Here is a 12,995-nt window from a genome sequence, read left to right as displayed (position 1 = left end):
TACTAAGAGGATTAAGAAAACGTGTCTATGGCTGGCACCGTGGCTCACTTGGCTAATCCTCCGCCGGCAGCGCCGGCACCCCGGATTCTAGTCCCGGTCGGGGCACCAGGTACTAGTCCCAGTTGCTCCTCTTCCAGTCCAGCTCTCTGCTGTGGCCTGGGAGGGCAGTGGAGGATGGCCCAAGTGCTTGGGTCCCTGCACTCACATGGGAGACCAGGAGGAGGCACCCGGTTCCTGGCTTTGGATCAGCACGCAGCGCCAGCCGTGGTGGCCATTAGGGAAGTGAACCAACGGAGAGAAGACCTTTCTCTCTCTCTCTCTCACTGTCTATAAATCTCTCTGTCTCTCTCTCTTAACTCTGCCTGTCAAAAAATTAAAAAAAAAAAATTTCTAACAGTAGAGGTATAATATAAAGTAAGAAATGTCAATGGCTAGCAACAAAAATGTTTTCTCAATTCAAACTGGGCAGGTATAGTTCTTACCATTAAACTGGTGAAAACTGAAAAGAAATAGATCATTACTTGTAAGAATGGACTGAAATGAACATTTTTCAATGGGAGGATGAATCAGTGTGCAGTCTTGCAGTAACTTGCAGTATTTATTAAGAGCCTTAAAAATATCTGGGCTCGCCGGCACCACAGCTCACTTGGCTAATCCTCCTCCTGCAGCGCCAGCACCCTCGCTTGGTTCTAGTCCCGGCTGGGGTGCCAGATTCTGTCCCAGTTGTTCCTCTTCCAGTCCAGCTCTCTGCTGTGGCCCCGGGAAGGCACTGGAGGATGGCCCAAGTGCTTGGGTCCTGCACCCGCATGGGAGACCAGGAGGAAGCTCCTGGCTCCTGGCTTCGGATCGGTGTAGCACACTGGCCGTAACGGCCATTTGGGGGTGAACCAACAAAAAGAAGACCTTTCTCTCTCTCTCTGTCTACTCTGCCTGTCCAAAAAAAAAAAAAAAAAACTGGGCTCTTTGAGCAAGTAATTCTACGTCAAAAAAAACTTTCTTAAGGAATTATAAAAGAAATTAATTCTTTTTTTTTTTCTTTTTTGTTTTGACAGGCAGAGTGGACAGTGGGAGCGAGAGACAGGGAGAAAGGTCTTCCTTTTCCGTTGGTTCACCCTCCAATGGCCGCTGCGGCCAGCGCACCACGCTGATCCGAAGCCAGGAGCCAGGTGCTTCTCCTGGTCTCCCATGCAGGTGCAAGGCCCAAGCACTTGGGCCATCCTCCACTGCCTTCCCGGGCCACAGCAGAGAGCTGGACAGGAAGAGGAGCGACTGGGATAGAATCCGGCGCCCCGACCAGGACTAGAACCCAGTGTGCCAGCGCCGCAGGCGGAGGATTAGCCTATTGAGCTGCGGCGCCGGCCAAAGAAATTAATTCTTAAGGAATTAAAAAAGTGTATTTATAAGAATGCTTATCAAAGTATTAACTTGTTAATGTGAAAAGTAAGAAAATCTATTCAACCAGAGCTATGTACATTGTGATTAGTTCATACAAAGGGCTACAACAGTCACTTTAAAATGCTCTAACAGGGGCTGACACTGTGGCACAGTAGGAAAATCCTGTGCCTGCGGCACCAGCATCCCATATAGGCACCGGTTCTGGTCATGGCTGCTCCACTTCCGATCCAGCTCTCTGCTATGGCCTGGGAAAGCAGAAGATGGCCCAAGCAAGACCCAGAAGAAGCTCCTGGCTCCTGGTTCCTGGCTCCAGATCAGCTCAGCTCCAGTCGTTGCAGCCATTTAGGGAGTGAACCAGCAGATGGAAGACTGTTCTCTCTGTTTCTCCCTCTCATTGTCTGTAACTCTACCTCTCAAATAAATAAATAAAATCTTTTTTAAAAAAATGCTGTAACAGTTTTTTTTTTTTTCACAGTGGGGAGAATTCCTTGCAACAATTCCAAGAATTCTTGCAAAAAAAAAAAATCAAAATGTAAAACTGAATATATAGCAGATTCTCATTTACAAAAATACATATTGTATGTGCTAGTGAGTTTTCTTTTTTTTCTTTTCTTTTTTTTTTTTTTTTTAGCCTGTATTCAGTTCAAGGCACTGTGCAGGAAAGTTCTACATGCACTATTCCATTTAATCACAACAGCTTTCAAAAACAGTTGTATTTTACAAGTGAAAAAAGGTTCTAAACAGGCTCAGGGTCAGTTAGGAAGTGGCAAAATGCAGGTCAGACTATGAACACGTTCTCTTCGCTACTCTACACAGCACAAGAAGAACTGTAGCTCCCTCCGTAGCTCCCTCGGTGGTAGGATCCTGAACCCCTTTCTGTACTTTCAGTGGTTTTCAAATCTTAACATAATCACATAATCGTAAACAGCATGACTTTAAAACCCACAAAGTAACTTTTAAAACGTCCAGAGGGATTCTGGAAGGAGGCAGACAACTTACATTTCCTCATCTTCATCTTCTTCGTCCACCCACACTGGCTTCTTTCGAGGCAGATCACCTTTCGCTTCATTTTCCACTTCCGAGTCACCAGAGTCTTCATGAACTTGAACCTACAGAAGACAAAAACTCTCTTCAAGCACTGAATTTTCCCGGTCCCGGGGTGTCAGATACTCACCCCAGTTAGTTAGATGGCTTGTGGAATGCTCTGACGAAATAATGGGATGGAACACAATGAAATGCTATCGCATGAGACACAAGCACCAGAAGCAGAAAATGCGGAGACCAGAAAACAGCGCCATCGGCTGGACGGGCGAGGCAAATCTCAAGGGTCAGGGACAGCAAGTGCACATGCTAACAGGAATTGACCAGGTACGGAGGAGGACAGGTAAGCGGACACAGGCGGGCAGGAGCAGCAGACTGTAGGAAGGCACCTGCTACAGGATCAGGAGATGACAAGGCTAAACGTCACGATTCCTCTCACATCGCTACTTCAGTATCTCTTCATGTTTAACCTCCGCAAGAAACGACTCAACGCTATCAAATGTAAACCCAGACCAGCGAATACCCCCAAAACCACACTAAAGAAGGGGCCGGTGATTTCTACTCGCTCTAGGCCGGTTTCAGACCCGCCAAGCCCAGCCAATCCTCCTCCGCCAGGCAGGCGCTTCCCTTCCCTGGACACAAGTCTGCACAGTGCTGAGCACTCTGCCAGCAGTTCCCAAACTCCTCTCCCACTGGGTTGCTGCAGCTTCTCCCAGAAGCACCCAACGGAGGTTGCGGCTAGCTAAGCTCTCCAGGTAACAAGCCCTCACTGAGCCATCTTAGGGAGGCCCTGACCGGCGACCTGACCTGAAACTCCATAACCTTCCCACCCACACCAACTCCCCCGCCCCCACCGTATTCTGTACTCCTCTCTTCTCACCTGTCACCGATGTACTTTATAAATTTAGGTGCCTTCTGCCTCTGCTGCCCACTGCTGTGTCTCCCCCCATGTCCACCTACAGCATGCCTAAAATTTTACTCCCTATCTGGGCAGGAAAAATATATATATAACTTACAGTGATAAAGAACCTAACGATCCTAATGACGCAGGTTGTGCCACTGGCACTGAGTATTTGCAAATACTCGAGTCTGCTGAATGGGAGAATACAAGCGATCATTCTCCAAAGCTGCTGTGCGGCAGGCCCACGTGGGAGCGCTCAGGACGCGGACTCCCAGACCCGCGCCCACCAAGCGATTCCGTCAAGGCCTGCATCACCGCCAGGAATCGCGGCGCTGGGCTCAAGCTCTCACGCTCAGCTCCGGCGCGGGCGAGCGCTAGGGATGCCCGCGACTACAGTTCGCGAAACAAACGCGTGTTGAGCGCCTGCTGGATACCCGGCGCAGCGGCTCCTCCGGGGGCGGAGAAAGGCGCGGTCCCCGCCCTCCGAGGCTCGCGGGCTGGCGCCGGGGGGCGGCGGAGGCGCCGCGGCGGCCCCCGGGCCCGCGGCCCGCCGCCGCCGCAGGTCGCCCAGGCTCCGCCCCCGCAGCCTCGCCGCCCACCGCGCGCCCCGCCCGCGCGCCGCGGCCTCCCTCACCGGCGGGCCCCGCAGGCGCCGCAGCAGCGCGTCCTCGTCGTCCTCCGCGTCGCCGAAGACCAGCTCCTCCAGACACCGCTCCGCGTCCGGCTTGTCGTCCTCCAGCGTCAGGCGGTTGCGCTGCCGGAGCAGTCTCTCTTCCTCCGCCGCCGCGACTGCCATCGCCGCGGCCGCCGCGCTCGGCCGGGCCGGCGCTTTCCGCTGGGATGAAGGGGCAGCCTTTCGGGGCGGCCCGCCCGTCGCCGCAGAGGCTCTCCGTTCTGGCTTCATTCGAATCTTCCGATCCGGCTTCGCTCCGGTGCTCCGGCCCGGTTTCGTTCGGCTCCTCCGTTCCGGCGGCATCGTTGAGTTTGAGAAGAAACGCAGGCGCTCACGTGGAACCTCATGCGCATGCGCCCAGGCGCCTCACCTCCCGCGGCCGCCGCAGCCCCGGGGGCCGGAAGGAGCCTGCGCAGCCTCTTGCCACGTGACCAACCCTCCCCACCCCCAATACGTAACTCCGTTCCTCCTCGCCTGCCCCGCCCCGAGTGGGAGTTCCTTTGGGAGAAGCAATCTTCCGGGTGTAGGGGGAAGCGGCATGACTGGAGTGGAAAATTTTCCCCAACACAACCTCGCAGCTGGAGCATATCGAAAGACGCTTAAGGGGACTGGAGCATCAGCTGGGATGACTGACTGAGACGCCTCCTTTTCCTCCAGACTTTCCAGCCACTCGACAGAACGCCAGCCTCAGTTAACCTTTCCCACCCTCGGTCTTGGTACGGTCCGTAGAGTACGGAGCCTGCCGAGGGTCCCACGCTGGAAGAGCGAGAGGAGGGTATGTGGGGAAGTGGGCCAATCGGGGCGCGGGTCACGGCGCAGGCGCGCTGGGAGGGAGGGCTATGCTAATGTTGTTGATATCCTGGGGCCACCCGAGTTAAAGGGGGGAAATCCGGGGGCTGCTGCAGCCGCCGCCGGTCTGGGCCCAGCCGGGAACCCCTGTAGTCGCCGCAGTCCGGGGGAGAGGCACCTGCCCCCAGCTCGGGGAGGGGGCGCCGCGGGCTCGGGGAGCACGGACAACCCCTACCCATGAGGCCCTGATGGAAAACACAAAGGATCTGGTGAGAGCCGAGCGCGGCAGCCGCTTTGTGTGCCAGGTGGGGGGGCACGCCTCCAGCTCCCTGACCCCGCTCCCAGGCCCGCTCCTCCGCCCCACGCCCCCTCACCCCCTGGAGCCCCCTCCCCCTACCGGCCGTTAAACGTCTCAGGGGCTCCCCTCCCCCACCGCCTCAGCCCGGGACGCGTCGAGGTTCTCTCCGGCTCATCCAGCCGGGAAGGAAATTTTGAAAAGAAAGTTTTTTCTCTACGCCCCCGTCCCCGTGTCGCTGCGGCCGGGGGTTGGGGGTCGGGGGGGAAGGCTGGGTCTGAGACTTTCTCGGCCGCCCGGGGTGGGCGAGTCGCGTCCTCACCTCCCAGGGGGTCGCAGGCGCGGGGTTTGGGGGCTTTGCCGGGGGAGGTGCCGCGAGGCATTCTGCACGTGGAGGTGGGACTGTTGCAGGGGGGCGGGGTGGGAGCGGTGGTGGGGACGCGGCCGCCCGGGCCGATCCCTTAGAAGGGTGCCGAGGCGGTGGGCTTGGGTGCGCATTGCGTTCTCCTGTGTGAACTGAGCATCCTCACGTTTCAGAGTCGGAGGAGACGTTAGAGGTCACCACGGCCGCCGTCCCCCGTGCAGCCTCTCTGACAAGTGGTAGGTAGTCTGGCCTCTGGCAGGAAAGCCCCTTCCGTGTCTCGGTGGTTCGCGTTGCTGTGTGCCTGTCCTTAGAGATCCTCCGCTGTCATTCGCGTCCTGGTGAAGTTGCTCTTTTTTTTTTTTTTTTTTTCAACTTCTCAAATTTTTCTCTCACATCCTCCTCACCCACCCACTGCTCATTGGCCTATATTTTGTGTACCGGGAAAGAACAGCAGGCAGGGAAGTGGAGGAAAGAGAATTTGAGGGCGAGCGAGGGCCAGCTGAAAACTTTGCCGGGTCGGTGTCAAGCGTGCTGGCTTACACGTCTGAAGACATTGGTGTTGTGCTTTTTTGTTACACACACAGGAAACCAGGGAATGACAGTCTGAGGGCTTCTAGGCCGTTTTCTCTCCCTAGTCAGTGCATCTTTTGAAGTTGGACATTTGAGCATCACCGGTATAGTCAGTCCTACCATGAAGTGTGTTTGCTTGCTACCTAAATCACTTTCCCTGAGGAAGCCTGGAGTTGCCTTGTGGTGATGCTACTGAAGCCGTAAGAAAGAAACAGCTGGTGGAGCTGAGCAGACCGCATCCCTCTGCCAGCGTTCTCACTTGTTTAACCAGCCAGAGCTGCTCTCCCACCCAGGAGCCCCTCTTCCCAACAACTCTGTCATAAAGAGACTTGCAGCTTATGCAACACCTTAGTATTTACTTAGAATTTGCAGTATTTTAATGCTTCCTGCATGAGTACACCCCAGTATTTATCACTGGGTAGTTAAGGCAGTTCAGCCTCAGCTGTTGTCACTCAGTGATTGTCTGAGGCTCTCTTTCCTTTGGTGAGCTAGCTGCCTCCAGTCGTTTAGATGGCATAAGAAGAGGGTGGGGAGGAGGTGGTACATGTTTTCCCTTTCCTAATATGGTGAAGTAAGAGTTAACACATATTATGTAGAAGTCATGTCTAACAGCCAGTGAAAACATTTTACTCTAAGTTCCTGATACCCTGTTTAAAAGGTCTGAAAGACCACACTTTTTTCCCCTCCCTCTCTTAAGATCTGTAGACTGTTGCTTTGCTTTTGGTTGCCAAAACTTATTTTTCATTTGTTTACCTCAACACCAAAAAGTGTTTAAAAAGAAAACAGCTGTCTCTTTTTGTACCATGTCCTCTGTAACAGGTAGCTTCTATTTGTGTAGAACTCTGTAGTCTAGGCCTGTGTATACCTTGCATATTATGGCAAAAATCTGTTTTGAGTGAGTATTCAGAGTGTCCTATGTTGGGACATGTTTTTCAACCATCCAAGTTTTAATCCTAATGTAAACTTTGGTATAGCATTTTCTCTGAAGCTAGAACATGGAATGTAGTGTGGAATTGAGTACTACATCACGAACAAAATTACTAGAGCTACATAATTGTATCTTTCAAGTTTTAATTAATATAGTTCCAAGTTGTTTTCCTGCTTGCTTTAAACATGAAGTGTCATGAGTTAAGTTGACTGGCTTTGGAGATATTTGCATTCTGAACATACTAGACAGGAACAACTGGTTTTATTTTTAAAGAAGACGCTGCTATATTTTTTATGGCTGGTTGTAAAACATAGCATAGTAGTCGAAGGAGGTTGAAAAAATGATTTCCTGAGTGTTAAACCTTTAAATTATTGAGCCAAGAGCACTCAGTGGTCTGAGTGACAGCCTTCTAAAATTAGAACAGTGTTGGGTTGTTCATTTTTTATCATTTTTAATCTTTAAAATATTTGCAATTTTATATTTCACACTTAAGATTTTAGGATAATTCAGTTAATGTTTCTTTAGTCTCAGGGTTTCAAATTCATGAGATACAGCACCACGATAGTGGACAGGGGACTTAAAATAGCTGTAATGATCTAAAACATGTCTCTCAGCACCAGGGTGTTCTTAACTCTCCAAGATAACTTTTATTTTTTTATAAAGATTATAGATTGATTTAGATTATTTTTAATAAAAAGTTTCTTTTTCCCAATTTATTTGAAAGAGTGACAGAAAGAGGTCATCTTTCTGCTGCTTACTCACCAGATGACCACAGTAGCCAGGACTGAGCCAGGCCAAAGCCAGGAGCCCAGAACATCACCCATGTGCGTGAGGGGCCCAAGCACTTGGGCCATCCTCCACTGCCTTCCCAGGTGCGTTAGCAAGAAGCTGAATTGGAAGTGGAGCAGTGAGACTCAAAATAGGCACCCAGCATTGCAAATGGTAGTTTAACTCACTGTACCACAATACCAGTCCTATGAGGTTTTTTTTGTTGTTGTTGTTTTTTGTTTTTTTTTTAAGGATTTTTGTTGGGACAGTGAGCCACACATTTAGAATTTCTCTAATTACTTTGCTGGAGGACCAAACAAAGGGGGGGGGGGGAATAATTTCCATCTGAACAAACCCTGAACATGAAGTATGATGAGGTTAGTCAGAGGTCACTGGCAGACTGGGTTAAAATTGAATTCTGCCGCAAACTAGCCCTCTGAGCGCGTGCTGGACAAGATCCTGTACTTTCATTTTCTCATCACAATTAAAGGATTGGTCTAGATTCCACCTTGTCCGGTAGAATTTTCTCAGGATGGAAATGTCCTGTATTTGCTCTCCAGTAAGGTAGCTACTAGGCATGTGCAACTATTAAACATACATAATGTAGCTTGTGAGACTGAAGAACTCAGTATTTTCATTAGCACAAATTTAAATACCCACATGTCTGTCATGCTGGACATGCAGGTATAGATGTTTTCTAAGCTTAGCTAATGACTAGAATCACCTTTGGGGGGGCTTTCAGTGTAGGTTCTAGAAAGTTTTTTTATAGATTGATCAAGAGGACACTGCATTAGATTTCCAAACTTGCTTCTAGTTCTGACTTTAGTCTTGGTAATTTAGAATTTAGTCTAGGTGGGCTCTGGAAAGTCAGCAGACTGCCTGGGCTAGCTCTGCCACCTATTAAGCTGTTAGGCAAGTTGCATCATCTCTTTGAATTTCATTTCTTCATCTGAAATAATGGGCTATCAGCCATGCCACCCTTCTGAGGGTTCTGAAAACCTCCCCTCAGATGTGATGACCACTGTATGAGAAAATTAAGCTGCTCTGTGAATAATAAGTGAAATGTAATGATGTCTTCCCAGAACCCCTATTTGTCTTTTCCTTCTGTTATCTAATTCTTAGTCTTACAGGCCTCTTTGTTATGTTATATGCAATACTCATTAATTTATTGAGTCATTGTTGCCCAGTTATTTCACTGCAGGTTGCCTAATTGTAGGACATGTATATTAACTTTTTAAAAAATTTTTGGTGTTTAGCATGATGACTTTTATATATTGCTTTATAAATAAGGGAGAGTATCTATTACCTTACCTTTAGGCTTCAAAATTTGAATGTGCTAATTAGATTATTTTATACCGTGGAGAAGCAGCCACCTTTCTGTGTTTGACCCAATTTTAATTGTTTCATTATTAATACTCTGTAGCTAATAATTATACATATTTTGAGCAACAAGTACCTTACATATTTTTAGAAGGCAAATACCATGTCATCATTTTCTGTGATATTGAGTTGTATCAAATCAAAATAAGGCTGAATAACCTGTTTAACTATTTTCTCTATAGTAACAAATTAACAAAATATCTTACTTGCTTGCTCAAGCCATATTTGTGCTACACACCCTACCTTAGTGTGAATTCTGTTACTTGGGTAGAAGTGATAGGTAGCTGCTAATGAACGTACAGACCCCCTAGGCTGCTCTGTTTTCAGACTTAATTTTGACAAGGTCATCTTATTTTTAATTAGCTTTTTCAGGATCATACTTAAGGATTCATAGCTGTCTTTTGAAGAACTGAAAGTCCATGTGAATTATTTTATCATACATCCTTCCTGTGTGGTAAGTGGTACTTTCCTTATTTGGGCAAGAGGGAAACTGAGACCCAAGGAATGGTTACATTCAAAGTCATAACAGTGATAGAACCATATGTTGAATGTAAATAGGTAGAAACTTATATCTTGTCAATCAAAGATGTCTTGGAACTTTTCAGCTTTTCTAGGTAGGATGAATATTAGTATTACTGCTTTTGGTTTCTTCATGATTTGTATAATTGACATAAATTTATTCCTACTTTTACATGAACTTGTAGGAAACAAAAGACCTTAATCCCAAATCCTTATCATTTGTTTTCCTCATTATAGTAAGCTTAGAAAGAATGAAGACTTTTCTGTTTTTACTAAGGAGTATATCACTGTGACAGATGTACGTTCTATCCTACTAGAGGAATTAGAAAGAGGTCAGCAAGAGCTAAATAGCTCTGTAGTACCTATTAAGTTCAGTTGTCATAGAGAATTTGTTAATTTCTGTTTTGACCTTTGTGAATGCAACATTTAAGTTTGAGGGGTTTTTTTTGTTTGTTTGTTTTTTTACAGGTAGAGTTAGACAGTGAGAGAGAGAGACAGAGAGAAAGGTCTTCCTTTTGCCGTTGGTTCACCCTCCAATGGCCGCCGCTGCCAGCGCGCTGTGGCCGGCACATTGTGCTGATCCAAAGCCAAGAGCCATGTGCTTCTCCTGGTCTCCCATGCGGGTGCAGGGCCCAAGGACTTGGGCCATCCTCCACTGCACTCCCGGGCCACAACAGACAGCTGGCCTGAAAGAGGGGCAACCGGGACAGAATCTGGTGCCCCAACCGGGACTAGAACCTGGTGTGCCGGCGCCGCAAGGCAAAGGATTAGCCTATTGAGCCACGGTGCCGACCAAGTTTGAGGTTTTAGAAAACAAGTCATACCACAGCATCCCACTTGGCAGACTCAGAACACAAATCATTTCTTTGACCAGTGCGTTCATGTTGCGTCCCCATAGGTTATTTAACAGCATTTCAGTGATCAGGTTGTCTGTTGGTATCTCAGTGCTTATATGCATGTGCCTTTGTAGTAGTCTAACACTACATCACCGTGCCTACATTCTCCTGACCTCCTGTCATCACGCTACAGTAAGATGTTGACAGATCACACTCATGTAACTTCTGTTACAGTATATTGTTACTGTTGATCTCTTTCTATGCCTGATTTGTAAGTTAAACTATCATAGTATGATAGGATTCAATAGTACTTGTGATTTCACGTATCCACTGGGAGTGTTGCAAGGTATCCTCTGAGGAGAACCCCAGGGCACTACTGAACATTCACAGAAAACCTTGTACAGGAAGGTTCGCAGCAACTTTATTCATAGTAGTCAGATCTGCATGAAGAAAGTATAAGCTCTTTTTTCTTCTTTTTATAAAAGATTTATTTATTTGAGAGGCAGAGAAAGATATCTTCCATCTGCTAGTTTACTCCACAAATGGCCACAACAGCTTTAGCTGAGCCGATCAGGAGCCAGGAGCCAGGAGCTTCATCCTGGTCTCCCACATAGGTGCAGAGGCCCAAGGACTTGGACTATCTTCCACTGCTTTCCCAGGCTCATTAGCAGGGAGCTGGATGGGAAGTGGAGCAGCCAGGACTCAAACTGGCACCCATATGGGATGCTGGCACTGCAGGCAGCAGCTTTACCCACTGCAGCACAATGCCAGCCCCAAGGATAAACTCTTACATATTGATATAAAGTGGAATCTTACTTAGCAATAAAAAGTGAACACTCATAAAATGCAGTAACTTAAGTCAACCTGGAAAACACCATGCCATGCAAAAAAAACCAGAAATGTTAATGCAGTTTTATTCCATTTATGAAAAATCTTACAGTTTGAACATCCCTAATCCAGAATGCTCCAAAATCTGAAACTAAAGACTTAACAGGACTACACAAGTGGAAAATTCTGCAGCTAACCTCATGTTAAAACACACACTAAAGCCAGCGCCGGGGCTTATTTGGCTAATCCTTTGCCTTGCGGCGCCGGCACACCGGGTTCTAGTCCCGGTTGGGGCACCGGATTCTGTCCCGGTTGCTCCTCTTCCAGGCCAGCTCTCTGCTGTGGCCCGGGAAGGCAGTGGAGGATGGCCCAAGTGCTTGGGCCCTGCACCCACATGGGAGACCAGAAGGAAGCACCTGGCTCCTGGCTTCAGATCAGCACAGCGTGCCAGTCCTAGCAACCATTTGGGGGGTGAACCAATGGAAGGAAGACCTTTCTCTCTGTCTCTCTCTCTCTCACTGTCTAAATCTGCCTGTCAAAAAAAAAGCACTAAAAGTATTCTATAAAGTTACCTTCATTCTGTTCAGATATGAAGTGTATGTAAGACGTGAATTTCATGCTTAGATTTAATGTCTCCTCAAGATAACTCATTATGTATATGCCAATATTCCAAAATGCAAGCACTTGTGTTTCAGATAAGGATACTCAATCAGTATGTGCCACATTAACTAAAGTTGACAGCAATTGACTGGGAAAGTACATGAGGAAACATTCCAGAATACCAAAAAGAAGTCCTGTATTTCAATATATATTCAAAAGTATACCTCAATGTTAAAAAGTTGTTGTAGCAAGGAGAAATACACATTAGAAAATTTATGAAAAATAATAAAAATGCTACACATCAGAATCTGTGGAATGCATACAAAACAGCTGAGAAAAATTCTTAACCTAAACTCCTGTATCAGTGAAAATAAATTCCCAAATTGGATATGAAAAGAATTAGTAAGTCAAAAGTCAGCACCGCGGCTCAATAGGCTAATCCTCCGCCTCGCGGAGCCGGTACACTGGGTTCTAGTCCTGGTCGGGGCACTGGATTCTGTCCCGGTTGCCCCTCTTCCAGGTCAGCTCTCTGCTGTGGCCAGGGAGTGCAGTGGAGGATGGCCCAAGTGCTGGGGCCCTGCACCCCATGGGAGACCAGGAGAAGCACCTGGCTCCTGCCATCGGATCAGCGTGGTGTGCCGGCCCTAGTGCGCCAGCCACGGCGGCCATTGGAGGGTGAACCAATGGCAAAAGGAAGACCTTTCTCTCTGTCTCTCTCTCTCTCACTGTCCACTCTGTCAAAAAAAAAAAAAAAAAAAATTAGTAAGTCAAGAGAAAACACTGAAAAGGCAATAGTAAAGATAAAAGTAGAAATTAATGAGTTAAAGTACAGAAAAATTATACATTTAATTGAGTTGGTCTGCAATATTGAGGGGAAATTCACAAAGTAAACCCCTAGCTATTTTAACCAAGAAGAAAAAGAAAGCACAAATGCACAAAAAACGACCAGGGGGAAACACTGGATACAGAGGAAGCTGAGAAAATCACGCAAGACTATTTAAATATCTCTATGCAAATAAATTTGAAAATGTTAATAAAGTGGACAATTTCTAAGGTACAATATTATAAAATTGACCTCATTGGAGATTGGGGAAAAAGAATCCATAAA

At 47.6% G+C, this 12,995-nt stretch overlaps 2 protein-coding genes across 10 annotated transcripts in view; one reads left to right on the top strand and one right to left on the bottom strand.

The window, feature by feature from the left end:
- UTP18 (UTP18 small subunit processome component) overlaps positions 1-4,401 on the bottom strand; it is a 39,962-nt gene extending 35,561 nt beyond the window's left edge. Inside the window, exons 1-2 of the mRNA XM_062175592.1 lie at positions 3,972-4,401; positions 2,395-2,504 (exon numbers count right to left, since the gene is read on the bottom strand). Coding sequence (XP_062031576.1) covers positions 2,395-2,504; positions 3,972-4,313 — 452 coding nt within the window. The 5' untranslated portion in view covers positions 4,314-4,401. The remainder of the gene's footprint in view (positions 1-2,394; positions 2,505-3,971) is intronic.
- Positions 4,402-4,409: 8 nt separating this feature from the next.
- The window catches only part of MBTD1 (mbt domain containing 1), a 76,211-nt gene continuing 67,625 nt past the window's right edge, over positions 4,410-12,995 (top strand). For 6 of the 9 annotated variants that reach the window (XM_062175591.1, XM_062175589.1, XM_062175588.1 and 3 more), the window contains exons 1-3: positions 4,410-4,785; positions 5,632-5,694; positions 9,468-9,558. The gene's annotated coding sequence lies outside the window, so the exon portion shown is untranslated. Of the gene's footprint in view, positions 4,786-4,860; positions 5,105-5,631; positions 5,695-9,467; positions 9,559-12,995 lie in introns of those variants that run through there. The other 3 variants (XM_062175585.1, XM_062175586.1, XM_062175587.1) reach the window with 3 other exon arrangements.

This window comes from Lepus europaeus, chromosome 18 (genome assembly GCF_033115175.1).
Source record: "Lepus europaeus isolate LE1 chromosome 18, mLepTim1.pri, whole genome shotgun sequence".
Classification (NCBI taxonomy): Eukaryota; Metazoa; Chordata; class Mammalia; order Lagomorpha; family Leporidae; genus Lepus; species Lepus europaeus.
Note: the sequence above shows the minus strand (reverse complement) of the source record. Positions and strands in the feature narration are given on the sequence as shown.